General features: G+C 35.7%; 2 protein-coding genes across 5 annotated transcripts; one reads left to right on the forward strand and one right to left on the reverse strand.

The window, feature by feature from the left end:
- Positions 1–103: 103 nt before the first annotated feature.
- Positions 104–1,664, reverse strand: LOC107828174 (putative dolichyl-diphosphooligosaccharide--protein glycosyltransferase subunit 3B). The gene has a single exon (XM_016655436.2). It carries the CDS (start codon positions 1,174–1,176, stop codon positions 160–162), a length of 1,017 nt encoding a protein of 338 aa, XP_016510922.1. The 5' UTR covers positions 1,177–1,664; the 3' UTR covers positions 104–159.
- A 6,401-nt stretch (positions 1,665–8,065) lies between these two features.
- LOC107799462 (glucosidase 2 subunit beta) lies at positions 8,066–16,686 on the forward strand. 4 transcript variants are annotated; one of them, XM_016622584.2, is made up of 6 exons: positions 8,067–8,259; positions 8,344–8,457; positions 12,172–12,267; positions 12,525–12,704; positions 12,794–12,940; positions 16,434–16,686. In XM_016622584.2, exons 1-5 carry the CDS (start codon positions 8,160–8,162, stop codon positions 12,895–12,897), a joined length of 594 nt encoding a protein of 197 aa, XP_016478070.1. In that variant the 5' UTR covers positions 8,067–8,159; the 3' UTR covers positions 12,898–12,940; positions 16,434–16,686. The 4 variants fall into 4 exon arrangements, with proteins under 4 accessions (XP_016478071.1, XP_016478070.1, XP_016478068.1 ...); XM_016622582.2 differs by lacking the exon at positions 16,434–16,686 and adding an exon at positions 13,066–13,457; XM_016622585.2 differs by lacking the exon at positions 16,434–16,686 and having other exon boundaries at positions 8,066–8,259; positions 12,178–12,267; positions 12,794–13,457.
- The last annotated feature ends 1,958 nt before the right edge of the window (positions 16,687–18,644 follow it).

An 18,644-nucleotide genomic window follows, 5' to 3' on the forward strand; every position in this document is an offset into this window, starting at 1 on the left:
GTTTGAGAGCCTACTGATTCTGGATTCTTTAATTCAGAATAAAGGTGCTCACTTTGTCAGTTAAGAGTAGGTAATCTGTTCCCTGTTTTTGGTACACTACTTAGCATTAAGTCAACTCAGCTATATGTGTAGCAACTAGTATAAGCTGGTACAATATTCTTACATATGGTATATGTAAGCAGGAAGACCAGACCCAGTCTTCCAATTATACAGGTAAATCACCTTCTTTACAGCCCAGAATGAAACAAAGATAGCTAAAAGCATCACCAACCTCTGGATATTCCTATTCTTCACATGGACAAGAACATGAGTGATAAAGGCCAACAACAGCCCGAAAATTGTGTACAAGAACCCGACTGTAAACCCCTCGGCCCCTAACTGCATCCCATTTCCTTCATAAAAGAAAACCAACTTTTTAGGATCATCTCTATCCACCATAGCAATTGGTATTTTATTGATTATGTTGTACATTGTCCCTGAAACACTGAAGAAGTATATGAAAACTGACCCCGCCATCCATATATGCTTGTTATGCAAAAGGGTGTTTCCAGCAACAATTTTTTTCACTAGAAATGGAGTCAAGATTAGCCCCAGAGCGATGATAATCATCTTCTGTTTCTTGGAAATAAAAGCTGGCCGATGAATGGGACCAACAGTGAGCTTAGTTTTAGCCTCGATGAATTCTGCCATCGATTCAGCATGCCCAGAGAAATCAGAGGACTTCATTCGAATAGAATCCCTTTTGAAATCAGTAGCTAAAGGGGGGACTAAACATATATAGGGAAGAGACCTGACTCGAAATAGAGCAAAAGAAGCTTGTGATTCTTGAAACTCCATGTCAAAGAAAAACAACTTGTTGTTATGTGGATTGTCTGTGTGGAATGAGGAGGAGAGAAGCAAGAACTCATTTTTAATAGTTGGAAGTGAAATCTCTGGCTCTGAATGTAGCTTCTGTGAATCGAAGAATACAACGAAAGAAAATGGCCTAGGGACAGGTATCGATAAAATTCGTCTAAATAGCTTGTTAGAAAGGTGAATAACACCATTGGGAGATTTAGAACGAAGGATGATCAATTCAGAAACTAAATCATCTGAAGTTAAGGAATGATTTTCGGGTACGAGGAGTAAAAGGAAAGTGAAGAACAAAAATGATGTTGTATTGTATGAGATAGCCATTGTAACTGTCTTAATTCTGAAGGTTCTGTTTCATACCGTCACCAGAACTTTTGTACTGTTGATTGCTAAAAGTTTTGCCCATAGTTAGACTCCACATGGTGTGTTCCTAACAAAAGTTGTCTATTTTAGGATTAAGAATTCAATTTTTAGCATTTAATTCTGGATTTACTACTACCTATTAATTATATTAGAAAATGGTCCTATTTATCTGGGTTTTTTGCAGCTGAAATCTCCATCTACACCTAAATTGTGATGTTAATGACAGTCTTTGCACTATAATTTTACGTGAGGCTGAAGAATCTTTTAAATGCAGATTATGTCTCCTTGAAAAGCTAATAAATAGATTGTTTTTGTTTAAATTCCTACCCGACTTACTTTATTGTAGGCTTGAAGTGTCCAACTGAAAATGAGCTCAGTTGAGTTGTTTGTCTGATCGTTGAGGACAATTTAAAGGAGCCGTTTATGTATTTTGCCTTTTTTAAATACATCCATTATTTTTAAACATGTTTTACATATTTGAACAGTTTATATCAAGTGATCGATTTTGTCATATTTCGTAATACAATTATATTTAAATAATTCAACTCATATCCTTCTGTCAAAATCAGATAAAAGTATTCATAATCGAATCAAACAATGGATACTTGTACATGTAATTTATTATTTTTATAGATCGATTAAATTTTCTAATATCAGTAATAAACCATTTTTGTACAACTTTTACAAAACTTTTATTTCACAACATCTTCTTGATAGGTATGTGACCGTAAAAAAGAGGAGGCTACAATTTCTTAAAGACAAGATGCAAACTTTAAGACATGAAGCATTTATAAACATAAATGAGGTTACTCATATTCACATCTATCTATACTATATACATATGTGTTGTTGAAATATCAAAAAATAAAATGTCACACTGAATTTTTGATATATTAGAACTACATGTGTAACTACATACTATTGTACTTTCCTTTCAAATTTTAGTTACTCTTTACTTACATATGCTTTGATATTATCTATATAGTTTAAAAGTTTACACTAATTTATATAGGATACACGTGCAACGCATATGTCCAGAGACTAGTAGATAGAAAAACTAGTAGCGCTTTTAAATGTAAATGCTTCGTTGTATTTCCTTTGGTCCGTTAGCCACCAAAGATGAATAGTAAAGAATATTGTCGAAAGGAATTTGATCAATATTGTTTGGGAAGTAAAATATGTAAAGACACTCTCACTATCTTCGGTTAGACTATATCAAACTCCATGCAGTAAATTTCATATATGATAAACACAAAAGTATAATCAAAGACTTCTTGCAAAATCAGCATACAAAACAACTCTATATGCGTTTCACTATTACTAGTTAGGAAAATGGAGAAGCACAATGGAGTTGAGAATATAAACCAAAAAATAATAATTCTAACCATACCTAATGCAAAATATTACTATCTCTTTCAAGTGCAGTGATAGATCCAATCATGAGTTCGTTGGTTTGACAATATCCAATGCTTCAAGGTTGAACTATATATATTCATTTTCTCAACTCAGAACCCACAACGTCTAAATTCTGCATCCGCCACTACTCTCAAGTACTCAGACAAGAGAATTCATGTATATGATCTTCTTTACGATTATATATAGATGTAAATCTATTTTGCATAGGGTGATGTGTAGAAAATGTTAACATATGAATTGGCATATTGTTATTGTGTATGATGTTGATAGAAGTGGTTGTTGTTGTTATTCCCGCCAATATTGTTGTATTTGTAAATAATAATTTAGCAAAATATAAGTTAGCGTAATGAAACAGTAATTAATTCGAGCCCACTGAATTCACAGTATTTCCTTAAGGAATTTAATCCCCTCCTAGTACCCAAGGTAATGGATTATTTCATCCTAAGATAGAACGAATCACACACTGGTGTAGCGGTACTTCAAACGCTAGTGTTTCAGCGAACACAAAGTTCGGTAGCAAATCACACTTACAATTGCTTTGTTTGAAGTTAAAACAATGCAGAACGAAGGAGTAGAAACTCAGAAAATCGTATGGAAATACTGAGAGGAAGGAGTGCAATGTATAGCCAAATATGTTGAGCGATTTTCAGTTTGTTTCTTGTGCGTTGTGTGTTGAGTGTTGAGTTTCTTTCTTCAACATCTGCTGCACATATATATAACAGCTAGTGTTGAAGAAGATCAAACGTCCACCCTCCATGGTGGAGCAAGCATTAGCTTGTTTGTGGAGCAAGCACATTCATGGTGGGAAGAGCATTAGACGGCTGCCAAATGGTCAATACACGGATTGGAAAATATCCGTTATAAATGCGGATAATCTTACGTTAATATTTACTATTAACAAATAAATTTGGTCCAAAAAATTAATCAATCAATCGATCATTTGACCAAATCCAAATCCAAATCCAAATCCAAATCCAAATCCAAATCCAAATCCAAATTCGAAGCTGAAGCCGTAGCCGTAGCCGAAGCCGAGCCGAGCGAGCGACGACGATGACGGCGCGAGGCTTGCTTTCTTCTTAACTCTTTAAGAGGGGGAAACTTAAAATTTTACTCAAAATTTCATTTTCCCTCCATTTCCCATTCACCCTCATTTTAAGACTATTTCATCTTAAAAATTAAAACCTCAACAATCCCCCACATGAATGGGGAATGGCTATATCACGGAAGTATGCATGAAAAAACTGTGTGATTTACAAGCAAGGATTAATCGCATCTGGATAAGTAGGTTTCCCTTTGAACTTTCCGTAGTAAACTTATGTCGGATATACTCGGTCAATCGGTAGATTTGATATCTTTGAACCGTCGATCTTTGGTGTATACCTAGACAACCATAAGTCACACAATCAACCCTTAACCGTCTTTGGTTCTCATTGTTGTGTTCGTTTTAGCCATGAACACCGCCTGGTTTCATAAGTGCGTAGAGAACTGGCCTTACAAAGTTCTCCTTGAAGCGGCTAACACTTTACACTTACATAGGTGATTTCTAAACGTGTCATCCTGTAGATACACTATTTGATATACCCCGTATCAAATTTAGAAATCATTAAAAAGCCTTAATGCTTTATCCTTGGTACTGAACATTGTCTCATCACGAGAACGGACTAAAATTTTATTTGACAATGTTGAACCGTCATTAATGACTTTGTTTGATATCCTTGAATCTAGATCTTGGGATCTCCAGTCTTCTAGGTAGCGTTACCGCCACAATGACTTGTTCTCGGCCATAGCCCCATTCCCCTTGATGATTTCTCAACTACCTCTCTAGTTAGGCCTTTTGTAAGTGGATCTGACACATTATCACTTGACTTTACATAGTCAATCGTGATAATTCCTCTAGAGAGTAATTGCCTAACGGTTTTATGTCTTCGTCGTATATGACGAGATTTACCGTTATACATAACGCTCCCAGCCCTTCCAATTGCCGCTTGACTATCACAATGTATGCATATTGGTGCCAACGGTTTGGGCCAAAATGGAATGTCTTCCAAGAAATTCCGGAGCCATTCAGCTTCTTCACCGGCTTTATCTAAGGCTATGAATTCAGCCTCCATTGTAGAGCGGGCAATACATGTTTGTTTGGACGACTTCCAAGATACCGTTCCTCCACCAATAGTGAATACATATCCACTTGTGGACTTAGAATCAGTTGAACCGGTGATCCAATTTGTATCACAGTATCCCTCAATCACCGCAGGAAAATTACTGTAGTGTAATTCAAAGTTCTGGGTATGTTCTAAATATCCCAAAACTCATTTCATTGCCATCCAATGAGATTGGCCTGGATTGCTCGTATATCGACTCAGTTTACTTATAGCACAAGCTATATCTGGTCGTATACAATTTATGATATACATTAAGCATCCCAACACACGAGCATAATCCAATTGTGATATTCTTTGGCCTTTATTCTTTGCTAATGCAAGATTCACGTCAATTGGAGTCTTTGCAACTTTAAAGCCCAAGTGCTTGAATTTTTCAAGTACTGTCTTAATATAATGAGATTGTGACAATGCCAGACCTTGAGGAGTTTTATGGATCTTAATTTCCCAGAATTAAATCAGCAACTCCCAAGTCTTTCATATCAAACTTGCTATTGAGCATACGCTTAGTAGCATTTATGTTGGCAATGTCATTACTCATTATCAGCATATCATCCACATATAGGCAAACAATGACTATGTGATTTGGAACATTTTTAATGTACACACATTTATCACATTCATTTATCTTAAAACTATTTGACAATATTGTTTGGTCAAATTTCGCATGCCATTGTTTGGGTGCTTGTTTTAGTCCGTAAAGAGACTTAACAAGTCTACATACCTTCTTTTCTTTACCTGGAACCACAAACCCTTCAGGTTGTTCCATGTAAATTTCTTCCTCCAACTCTCCATTTAAGAAGGCCGTCTTAACATCCATTTGATGAATTTCAAGACCATACACTGCAGCTAATGCTACTAACATCCGTATGGACGTAATTCTTATAACTGGAGAGTATGTATCAAAGTAGTCTAGACCTTCTCGTTGTCTATACCCTTTGACTACGAGTCTTGCCTTGAATTTATCAATAGTGCCATCATCTTTGATTTTTCTCTTAAAAATCCATTTAGAACCCAAAGGTTTATTTCCAGGAGGAAGATCAACCAATTCCCATGTATGGTTGTTCAATATGGATTCTATTTCACTATTGACTGCCTCTTTCCAAAACAATGATTCCGAAGAAATCATAGCTTCTTTAAATGTTTGAGGCTCATTCTCCAATAAGAAAGTCACAAAATCTGGTCCAAATGAAGTAGACGTTCTTTGACGTTTACTACGTCTTGGATCCTCCTGATTACATGTACTTTCTTTTGTTTCTTCCCGAGATCGTTTAGATCCTTCACCAAACATACCCTAATTGTACCGATAATTAGGGTATATTTTTTATTTTATAAAAATAAACCGAAAAAATACTGAACCGTACCGAATAAATTTGTGAAAAATATATTTATATACTACATTCAAAAATAATAAAACTCAAAATCCTAATTCCCAGACTTATTATGCTACTCATACTGAAACTAAGTTATTTTCAGTATATTCACTAGCAAGAAACAAACTATTCTTGCGATTATGAGTAGCAAACTATAATGTATTGAATATGTTTACTTTCATATGATTTAGATTTATCTTTCCGAATGTTTAATCTTTATAGACTTTATTCTTGAGTTTCAACTTGGTTAATATCTTCCCGCTCGTGTTATTTATATTTTCTTTGTCTTTGCTTAGTTTCTTTTACGTTGCTGTAGAATTGTTGATGGATCTATACTCTCGCCATCTTTCGTGTTTTCTTAATTCATCACCATTTAAACAGTAAAAATATCTAGAGAATTTTGCTAAGCCCTATATAAATACGTATATTATTGCATTCTACTTCTACTAGTGACTTTTACATATCGTTTAAAAAACTTATCGAAAATTAACCGAACGGTACTGACAGCGAAAAGAAACCGACATAATTGAGACAGTTTAGAAAAGTCAAGTTTTGATTATACATAATAGAATAACCGAAAAATTGGTATGGTATAAATTTTATAAAATAAACAGCCGAACCGAACCATTGACACCCCTACTTCGTATAGTAGGTTAGCAAGACACACACATACATATATATGCCCCTAAAGAATATCGTTTTGAGGTGATATCCAATTTAAAAATAAATAGTTAGCAAAACAACATCATAAAAATAAAGTAAGAAAACAAATAACAAAGGTACCAAATATATCAAATTTTAACTACTTATACGAGTGCAAATTTTTCTCATGTCCTCAATTTAAGTTTTTACGTTTTACTCATATAATTAGTTAAACAATAAAAATGTAGCAATTTTAAACACCATAACTAAAATAAAAAAATAAATCTACTAAAATAGTAAATAAATAAAAACGAACTAACCTTACCTTTATTTTAATCAAAGAAGAAGAATAAAGATACACAACTCTATAGATTGCAAAAGAATTTAAAGTAATTAAACAAAATAAGAAGTACTATTTAAAAGCTATAAATTTATAGCCCCAAATTATTAGAATAATTTCAGTATAATTCTCATGAATAAATTTAAAATGGAAACAGAACTAATAATGTTCGGATATTATTACATTGATTTAATTTGAACTTAAAATAATATGACATCCACAATAGAGAAGTGTATTTATGCTCTTCGTGACCTGAGAAACTAAAGTGGAAATTAATTTATTTTTGGCAAGGCTCGAACTCAGATGGTTGCACAACGATTGATCCCGCTTCACCGGTGAGCCGCCCTTTCATCATTCATCAAATCAAATTCATCTTTCTTTATATAGACAAATTTACTATGAATTTATACATGAGAATAATAATTTTTTTTGACGAAGCGGATTTAATTGAGCAGTTTGATCAATATAGGTTTGTCCCTTGTGGGGAGCTTAGTGATTAGGCATAATTTTAGGGAATGGAATAAGGTAGCACAATTTTTGACATAGGAAGGATCCAAGCAGGGCAAACCTGGTGATTTGGTCCATCTACAGGGTTTCTCCTCTTTTTGTTAATATAAAGTAGGATTTTATTTTTCGGTAATTGTAATAATTTGGCTAAACTTGGAAACCTTATTTTTATGGCTTTTAGTTACTCTTTCCGTCCCTATTTATATAACGGTATTTAAATTTTGAGGGTCACACCACTTTTTCTTTGACCGTAATTTTTATATATTCTTTTTAAATATTTTGAATTGTTAATTATTATAATTTATAATATTTTTTTACATAATTTTTAAATATTTAAATTTTATTTCATAAAACCTTAAAAATATTATATCCGAAATCAACTATGCGATATAAACTGGGACACATGAGTAACTGCTTTTACAAACAAAATTGTCAAATGAAGGATTAGAAAAACTTTTGTGGGTCAATTGCAGATAAAACCCACGACACAACAGTCCTTCAGTTCCAATGAAGACTACTGTTCTGCTTAAAAGTCTCCTCCTAATCAGCTGGTTCTTTTTTCATGTCTCCTCTACTACTGACTTACCCCTTGGAATCCATCCTCTAGGTTTTCCTCCTCATACTGCTTAAATTCTTTTAAATTTCTTGAAATAAATTCTTGAATTTTAACTACTCCGTTGTTATTTTGCAGATGAGAAGTACTATGGTTTGGAGGTGATCAAATGCAAAGATGGGTCTAATTCCTTTACCAAAGATCGTCTCAACGACGACTTCTGTGATTGCCTCGACGGAACTGATGAGCCCGGTAGGCATTTTTTTATATATATTAATTAAACTATGTGATTTGCCTATAAGCTTAAACTTTAGAGAGATACTACAACTACAACAACAACAACAACAACAAAACCGGTGTAATACCATGATTGGGTATGGGGAGGGCAGTGTGTGTATAGACCTTAACCCTATAAACCCTCAGAAACAGCACTTTTAGAGAGATAGCACATTCATTTATTTATTTATTTTAGGTTTGGTATATGCTGGAATAAACTTGTATGCTTTTTCTTGGAATAAACATGTGGAAATATTATACTTACTAATGTGTTACATTGAGACTCAAGCCCTGCTGCTCTGACCATATTGAATTGTGTGAACCATCTTATCTAAATGTTTAATATGTTGAGGGAGAACACTTTATTTTAGGGTTGTAACATCCACTTGTTCATTACTTGTGTATGAGATATTGATATTAGTACAAGTATGCAAAACATTATAGGCAAGAATGGGTTGCCGTGTGGATTTGTTTGCGTTAACTCCTAGGCCGAAGGGTCAACTTCATTACAGAAAACTCCATATATCGGAAGGCCTCCAAGCATGCACAAATCACACAGTGAGACCGAGAGTTCGCCGATGTCAGTATAAACTATGTTAGTTGACATATGTCATAGTTTTGCAAAAGGCGTGCAATATGTTCTCGTTCAGGTCATATGTGAATAAAGAAGTAAAAATGGCATCATAACATCTTGATACGTTTCAAAACCTCCTTGTTATGTCCAAGGGCATCTTCCGCTCATTTCCAATAACAAGTCGTGCCCTGAACTTCATGGAAGCTAGAATGAGTATAGTTCAAGTGGCAAAACCTTAATCGGAACATTTAATGCTAGCAAATACAACATTCTTCTCATGGGTTGATGATTCAACATGAGAAACTGCGTTGATGACCTTGCTCGAGAAAGTTTCAAGAATTTCATTTACCTCCTTGGACCATTCGGAAAGGTGAAGGAAAGAGTCAATGGTTGTCCTCACTAGTCGGAAGGCACCAATAATTGGGATGAACTTTCAATGCAAGAACTTTGGCGCGAAGATTGTGCTTGTCTCCAGTGATCTCGAGATATGGATGTAGAACCTCGTGTTCACTTGATAATAAAGTCGTGGGTTAGCTCTCAAAGCTGCAAACAAAGAGAAAGGAAGAAAGAATTAAAAATAAAGAACATACTGCCTAAAAGACAATGAGCCGAGGGTCTTCCGGAAACAACCTCTCTACCTTCACATGGTAGGGTTAAGAATTGCGTACATAATACCCTCTCCAGACTCCACTTGTGGGAATACACTGGGTATGTTGTTGTTGTTGCTACCTAAAAGACAATGCACTTGATTTTAAGGCTAATATTCAATATTACCTGTGTAAATCCAAATAAAATTTTGGGCTCAAGTTATATAAGTTATATTTCCTGAAGTCTGCTTTTTAATGGTCCAAGTAGCTTGTAACTTGGACGTGCCTTGAAGGAAGTATGATTTTTATTGTCAAGATGCTCTAAGCTGTGAGAGTAATGTCCAAATCTTGAACTGACTTTGGAAAAGTACATGCGGAAACTCAAAGAGAATTAAGACATGATTCTTATTTATTTCGTAGTTCTTGAAGACTGCATTCCACGGCACAAGTGTCTTGTAATTCGGGCTTGCCTACTACGAAAGATGAGTTTTTCGTCAAGACGCGTAAAAGTTGCGAGAGTCAGAACGCCCAAGTCCAGATTAACTTTGAAAAAGTACCATCGTAAATCTAGAGAAAATCAAGACTCAGTTTTTATATATCTCATAGTTCCTTTTTATATATCTTTTAGTTCCTAAAGTCTGCTTTCCAACATCGTAGATATTTTGCAATTCCGATATATTTTCAGAAAAATATGATTTTTCAAGTGAAGACGCCCAAAATGTAAGGGATCAATGAATCTGAATTCAAAATTGAGTTTCAAAAATTACCTGAGAAAGTACTGATGATTCTGACTATGAGTTTTATAGATGATGCAACACTGAAAGTATAGTTTCGGTAGTGCAAATGGCTTGAGTTCAATTTTGATGATACCTTACGTTTGCATGTCGTCAAGAGAAAAATCATACTTTTCAGTAGATATATCGGAATTGCAAGTTGTTTGCGTTGTAAGTAGACATGAGGAACTACGACACATATGGAAACCAAGTCCTGATTTTCTCTGGATTTACATAATACTTTTTTAGGTCACTTCTGGATTTAGATGTTCCGACCCTCATAGATTTGAGCGTCTTGACAAGAAAATCATATTTCGATGGTGGCAACGTCCAAATTACAACCCTCTTGTGCCGTTAGAAAGCAGACTTCAACATCCTTCTCAAAAAAAAAAAAATGGACCACAAGAACCACGAAATATACAAGGATCAGGTCATGATTCTCTTTGGATTTACATAGGTAGTTTCTATAGTAAGTCTTGTATTTTGAAGTTCTAACCCTCACAATTTTGAGCCTCTTGATGGAAAAAAAATCATATTTTGGTGTAGGCATGTTCGAATTACAAGCCGCTTGTTCCATTAGTAAGGAGACTTCAGAAAATACAACATATGTAAATCAACTTGAGTAAATTGTATTAAGTTGATGTCTTCTTTCTTATAGTGTATGTTTCAACTTTTTATACACCGTGACTACTGCAGGTTTGGTTTATGTTCAACACAGTATTCAAATTCAAAGTGTTTCTTCTTGTTAAGATAATATGTTTCAGCTCTTTTTTACGCTGTGCTAAATCTAACTACTGCAGGTTTTAGTTTTTGTTTAACACATTTTACAGATTCCAAGTGTTTCTTAAATCTTAAACCTAGAAAATTTTGAAATGAGTGATGGGGAAACTGTTGTATTATTTTGTGTATTTTGCATCGTCATATATCATGATAAATCTCATGTAAAATAGAGAAATATATCTAACCAAAAAGGAATTTATTGGTAACTAATAGGAATTTATTGGTACTAATATATTTAAAAAGAAACTTAGTGATGCTATGAACTGGCAACTGTGCTACAACTAGCTGCCTATTATTTTCTTTCAGCCTCCCGTTACCAGAGGAAGGAAGTGATCATATTGATAAATGTGGACTTCTTATCACTTGGTGCAAATAATTTTCTGTTGTCCAATGGGATAAATACTAACGAAGAAGATACACGTATTCTACTTAATCATAGGTACCTCTGATCACAGTTGGTACTGAAATAAATGTCATTTTTCTGCCGTTTCTTCCATTTATTTGCTTGTAAGAGGTAAAATGGTGGCATGACATCAATAATTCATGTCATCTGCCAAAATTGCCAACAAGGGTAGTCTCAAAATGAAAAAGGGATATGTTGAATATGCCATTTTCTTTATATAGACTAGCCTAAAATTGTTTTGCTACGCAGTCGATGAATCTTCAAATGTTGCTCGGCAGATACAAGATATGATAGTTTTGCATGGCATCTAGGAAGAGAACTCCAGTAGTGACTTCAAAATGTTAGATTAGACTAGCTCCATTAGATATGATGGGTGAAAGTGCTTTGAACATTTGGATGCACTACGTGTAAACTTGTGTGTTTCACATGATTCACTCTTTTCTCTTTTATTTGTACATTTTCTGTTACTTTTTCCCATCTCCTTTGATGGCTTTGCAGTTTTTAACGAATAAAATATTGATGTATATTTTGTTTGAGTTCTCCGGTCAACTAAATCGCTCTCTCCTTTGATAGGAACAGCTGCCTGTCCAGCTGGGAAATTTTATTGCAGAAATGTGGGCAGTACGCCTAAATTTATGTTCTCTTCTCGCGTGAATGATAATATCTGTGGTAAGCGCTCCTTGTTAAGCTAGTGTGGGTTTTTTAAAAAACGATTTTATATAGTTAATTTTTGCTTCCATTTATGTGTTATTTCAAAGTTTAGCCTCTTATCTGAGACTTATTTGTTTCTTTGATACACGGATTCATTTATGTGTACGTATTGAATGGGGCTGTATGCAAGCTTTTTGGCTGCAACATTTATTGATTTGTTAATCTCTATCTACCCTGTGGTTGGGTTCATGCTTGCTGATTCAAGATACTTTCAGATTGTTGTGACGGAAGTGATGAGTATGATAGTACTGTCAATTGCCCCAATACTTGCGTAATGGGTGGGGATTTTTCTTATCGAACAAGAAGTTATGGTTCACGAAGAAAACATCTCGATCTAATTGGTGGAAAAAATGCTAATGGGGGCAATATGGATGACTCGACTCCGAGACTGCAAGGTATTCTATTTTTTCCCCTTTTTCTGTAACCTTTGGCATGAACTGTGAACCATCTCATGTAGCAACTATTTGATGTTTGTTCATTGCAGGTCTGAAGATACTGGTACTTGTACAGGTGGTCGTTATCATTATTTTTCTGGTTTCCCGGAAATTATATCGCCGATCCAGGTTTAAAAGAAGACATTTGCGTTGAGAATTGATCCCAAGATTACTGTTATTATCACAGTATGTTCTCAGTAAGTTTCTCCGTTCCTCTTTGTCTTTTGTTGTCTCCCAACCATGATTATTTGACCTAACTTCAGAGTGCAGTTGTGTTCCGTAAGGCATAATTGTATATCTAATAGATGGCTGCAACCTGAAGGTCCAACTTGCTGATTGTTGACGTTCTTCTTTTAATGATTCTTACATATATCTCTATTACGACGGGATTGTGACAACAAACTATTAAGCCCTACACCAGTTCTCAAAGTATCATGTTATTAACTGCTCCTATGAACTTTTGACTATCTTGGTCGTTCGAATGGACAAGTAAGTTGCGTACTGCAGAGGATCTCATTGCATTGGGCATGTATGGAAAATCAGTTTTGTATGCTAGCTGTCTGCTCCGACAATTTATCTTTGACATTATACAATGTGAAATTGTGTATTGTGCTTTTAATATTCCTGCAAATGGACAGGGAGAAAAAAAGATTGTAACTAGCAAGATTGGAAGTTTTCCTATTACTTTTAAAAGCTATAGCCATTTTTCTTGAAGGTGTGAGAGTGTTGATGTGCGATACACGGGTATACTTTTGAGTTATGCAATCTTTAAATTATTATTTGTATTGTCTTGAACTAGAGACCTCACATTCGCCCTTCCCAAATTGCTCTGTTTAGGAACCTCAGTTATTGAAGCTTCATGATAAATGACCAACATTTGTATCTGGTTCCGAAAAGGAAAGAAATACCTTCATGAGGGAAAGAATATAACCTGGGACTTGTTGGTTGCATGTTAGTCATATCTTATGTTATGCAGCATAGACAACGGCTGCCAGTTAGTCAATGTTAACACAGAAGAAACTAGCTTTTATTGCTCCATAATCATAGTCACAAATTTCTTGATTGTATGTCATTTTTGTTGGACTAGTTTCGCCATCGTAGACTAGTTTCTCCATCGTAATACTCACTTTTTTTTAGCACTTCAGTTGTTTAAACTTTTATTTGACAGAAGGATACACCAAATTATATAACATTGACAACTCAACAGGAGGAGCTTCTTGCACATTAATATTTTCTAAGATTCCGTAAGAGGTTAGCTAAGATTCATGGTAATGACACACATTACTCTCTTGACAGTTAACCCACACTTCAACCCAGCTACTACCCCACGGATGCTTGACCAGCCAATACTTATTGCCATTCTACAGCATAGCTAATTACTGTCACTCGTTGATCTTGGATATAGCCAGGATTGATCATTTTAGAGTAGCTGTGAAAATCTTAAATTCTTAACCATTTGATTGTGGCTGCCAATCTGGGTTGTTTGGTTGCTGCAGCTTGTGTAGCTTCCTCTGCATTGTGGGGTACTGTGATGACCCAAAAGGTCATCTTATATTTTAGAACTTGATTCTGCGCTCTTAAGCCTTAAAAATCTCATTCTTACCCTCCTCGATTTGCGTGTGCAGTCCGGCGTGTTTCCAGAAAACTTTTATATTGAAAATTAATGAAAATAAGATTTTTTGCCTTAAAAGTTGATTTTATTTGACTTCGGTCAATATTTTTGGTAAACGGGCCCGGATCCGTGTTTTGACGGTCCCGGTGGGCCCGTATCAAATTATGGGACCTGGGCGTATGCCCGAAATCGAATTCGGAGGTCCCTAGTTCGAGTTATGAATTTTTGATGAAAATTAAAAGTCTGAAAATTATTTGTTTTTAAGAATTGAGTGATCGTTTGGCATTGTTAGTACCGGGTTCGTATTTTTGGTTCCGGAGCCCGGTACGGGTTCATTATAATATTTAAGACTTATTTGTGAAATTTGGTGAGAAACGGAGTTGATTTGACGTGATTCGGACGTCCAGTTGAGAAGATAGGAATTTTGAAGTGTTCTTGAAAATTTCATTTGATTTGGTGCTAAATTCGTAGTTCTAGGTGTTATTTTGGCGATTTGATCGCGCGAGCAAGTTCGTATGTGTGCATGTTTGATTTGGAGCCCCGAGGGCTCGGGTGAGTTCCGGATAGGCCACGGGATGTTTGGACTTTGGAAAATCTGGTTTTCTGCAGATTCTGGCATGTCCTTCTTCGTGTTCGCGAAGGTACTCTCGCGAACGCGAAGAGTAAACTGGTGAGGCTGAAATTTCTTCTTCGCGAACGCAAAGGCATGGGGGATTTACCCTTCGCGAATGCGACCGGCTTATCGCGAGCGCGAAGCACTTGGGGATCTGGGGGAGGGTTGGTCGTTCCTTCATCGCGAACGCGAGCAATGTCTCGCGAACGCGAAGGCTAAGGGGAGTAACCATCGCGAACGCAAGCAAGGTCTCACGAACGCGAAGGCTTGGCAGCCAATACTCTTCGCGAACATGATAATGGCCTCACGAACGCGATGCACACTGTCGCCCAGTGCATAAAACAGAATCAAGAACGGGAATAAGCCATTTTTCCAACTTTCATAAAAACAGAATCAAGAACGAGAATTCTGATCTAAGTGGTCTTATTCTTTGTCCGAATCATCACTCCTCTTTTTGGAATCAGGAATATGCTGATATGATTAATTAGTTTGTGCGCCTCTCTTATTACTTTTTTGTGTAGAGCTGTCAAGGGTAAAATTGTGTACTGCCTGCCTGGAATGGTTATTTGTCTTATTACCTAAATGGATGGATCAGAATTCCTGGTTTAGTCAGGTCTGTAAATGCATTGTCACTGAGTTTGTAAGAAAGGTTGAGGGAACTGAACAAGTCGATAAAAAGGACATTAGATTGGTGAATCCCAAAGTGCATTTCCCATTGATCTCTATCTTCGTATCTTGGCCATGTCATTTGAGCCAATCTTGGTACCTCTTGAGCATAGGATCAGGGTTTGTGATACTTCAGATAGTGCTGCTCAAGATTTGCATTAGTGATCAGACGTTGGCAGAAAGTTCAAGCGAGTATTTATCATGAAGGGAAATGCCTTCGTTGCTAGTTAGCTGGAGTGTTTCTCTATCTTCATATCAAAGGAGCGTTTAATGCACGCTTAAGCCCTGAAGCGAGGCTCAAAACATGTTGATCGCTTTGCCTCGCTTAGCGGGCACTTCAGTGTTATCATCAAGGCTCTAAGGCATACTTTTCTTTTGCCGATGAGCGTAATCCTGAAGAGGCGACACTAAACAATTGATATTTCACTTTGTCATAAATTTTCTTTCTGTTTCTTTGTCCATATATTTGGTATTCATGTTTATAAATATTAGTCTTGGACAACACATACATATTTATTGTTTTTCTCTATTTGCGCCTTTCTTCGTCAAAGCACACGCTTTATTTGCGCTGAAAGCCCCCAGCAGACTTCGGAGCTTGTTTGCGCTTTTCGCCTTTGATAACACTGGATTAAAATTGTGTTGGTGGTCAATCGAGCCGTGATATGTGTCTCAGATGCTCGTGCATACATAAAGCTCTAGTTGGTACTTGTTCTCATTCATGTGTTCTTAAATCTTGATGGCTTGGTTGCTCGTCTGACTTCATCATTCCTTAACATCCTGTTTATATGTGAATTCGAAGAGGAGTTCAACACTCTTTGGTTGCACAAATGAAGGGATACAGTGCCACAGGAATGTGCTAGGCAGGCATTTATGTACTGGAGACTGGAGTTTGATTTGGAAACAGTATGTTTGATAGTATCACTCTACTTTAAATATAGGACTCCACGTTATTTTACATTTCTGGAATTGTTAACATTATTGAGTTAGAGAAGAAACAAGGAAAACAACTATGGATAGTGAAATTATGGCACTGAGCATAATTTTGCTGTTGATATCATATTTGTTTTTGCGGTGATGAGTAAATGGATTATCATCTTAATCGAAGCCCTTATTGAGGCTGCAGACTACAGATTCGTTCGACCATCTTTTTGAAGAAGGGGTAGGTTTTTTTATGTTCAGGACTTAGGTTTTTTAATGTAAGTAAAAGTTTTTTTTATGTGTTTGGTAATGTTAACATATGTGTACGTATTGACTAATGAAAAACGTGTTTTCATGGAAAATGAAAGGAAATAAACAATGAAACTGTATAAGCACACATTTTCAACCATTGACTTGTTGAATATTTTATGCTCCTATTTAACTTGCTAAAAGTTTTCTCAGCAACAGTTAGAAGAGAAGTTTACGCATATTTTCCTTTTGACAATATGTCAAATCAGAAAGACCAATCTTGTTTTCCCCTTCTTTTTTAGTATAATATTGTGATGAATTATGAATTTAAATGGATAAATATGGTTTATGAGGATTCATATAATATAATATTAAAGGCCAAACCCATAAGCGGCCCTTTAAGTTTGCTCCGTTTTTCATTTTGACACTCCAACCACTTCATGTGTTATTTAAACACAAAACACTGACATGCGCTTATATCTCATGCGCGTTTTCATAACCGCTGCCCACATGTAAAGTTAGCGAATTATTTTCTGCCACTTGGATTAATTATCCACGTAACTCCCTACCAGAAAATATGAACTCGTACCATGTAAATAACCCAAACTCACTTAAGTAAAATAACCCACACCCACTTAATTTCCCAAATGCAAAATAACCCACACCCACTTAATTTCCCAAATGCACACATCGTGTCTCTCACCTCGCAAAACCAAAATCTAAAGCCGTAGGAGATGAATCCATAACCATGGATTCTCGGTTAAAAATCAGGAAAGAAGAAGAAACTAACAAATTAGGGCAATAGGGTTCACTTTCCTATTAATTACGACTAAAGCTTCGACAAATTGCAGAAAAGAAAGCAGTCTTTGAATATTCATGGAGATGGAGCTTTTGAGAATTAGGGTTTTTTTACATTTGATAATGGAGAAAGGGTAGGGGAAAGTCGAGTATAAATGGGACTCCAACGGTAAAATTTAATAATGTTAAAAGGGGAGTGATTTTACCCCTCCTAGAGGCCTCACGCGTGACGAGGATCACTCACAGTGTTTTGTGTTTAAATGACACATGAGGTAAGGAGTTGGAGTGTCAAAATGGAAAAGGCATGAGTAAAGGTGTCAAAATAAAAAGCGGAACCAACTTAAAGGGGCCGCTTATGAGTTTGGCCAATATTAAATAAAAGACCTTTCAGGATGACCGAGTTGGTTGAACACGGGACTTCTCAAATGGAACTTCTCATATGTCGTCATACGTGCAGTTGAAAGGGTGTGTATGACAGTATGAGTTAAAAAATATATATATATTCGATGCTGCTCATTCCTCATCATTTTGTGCTCATAAAATGATGGGTCCTCTTCAAAGAAATGTTATTTCGGTACTTACGAATAATACATTATGTAATCTATATTTTATTCGAGAGGGATCAAGATTAATTCTCAATCTTAACCACGTAGGCAGTCTTGTCAATATTGAAGTTTTAGTTTCCCTAACATATATAGTTCAAAATAAACTTGTATACTAATTGTCAGTTTCGATTTTCATGTTGTATTCCATTTAATAACATCAAAATAAGCTCCTCCCTGCATGCAGACAAGTAGGTCAATAAAATCACAAATTCACATGCCATTTGCACAAACAAAGAAAAAGCACAAGGTATTAGAGTTCTACCCGAATTGTCAATTTAGTCTTTACAAGTTCAAGAACATATGTCAGTAAAGGACCAACAACTGAAAAATAAGTATTAATGCTTTATAATTTTGCAGGTTTTAACCATGGAACTGAATCATCAATCCATCAATATTCAACTAATAAATTTAATTGCAAATAACTGCTGCTGAAGAGTGTT

The sequence above is a fragment of the Nicotiana tabacum genome, chromosome 12 (assembly GCF_000715075.1).
Source record: "Nicotiana tabacum cultivar K326 chromosome 12, ASM71507v2, whole genome shotgun sequence".
Taxonomy (NCBI): Eukaryota; Viridiplantae; Streptophyta; class Magnoliopsida; order Solanales; family Solanaceae; genus Nicotiana; species Nicotiana tabacum.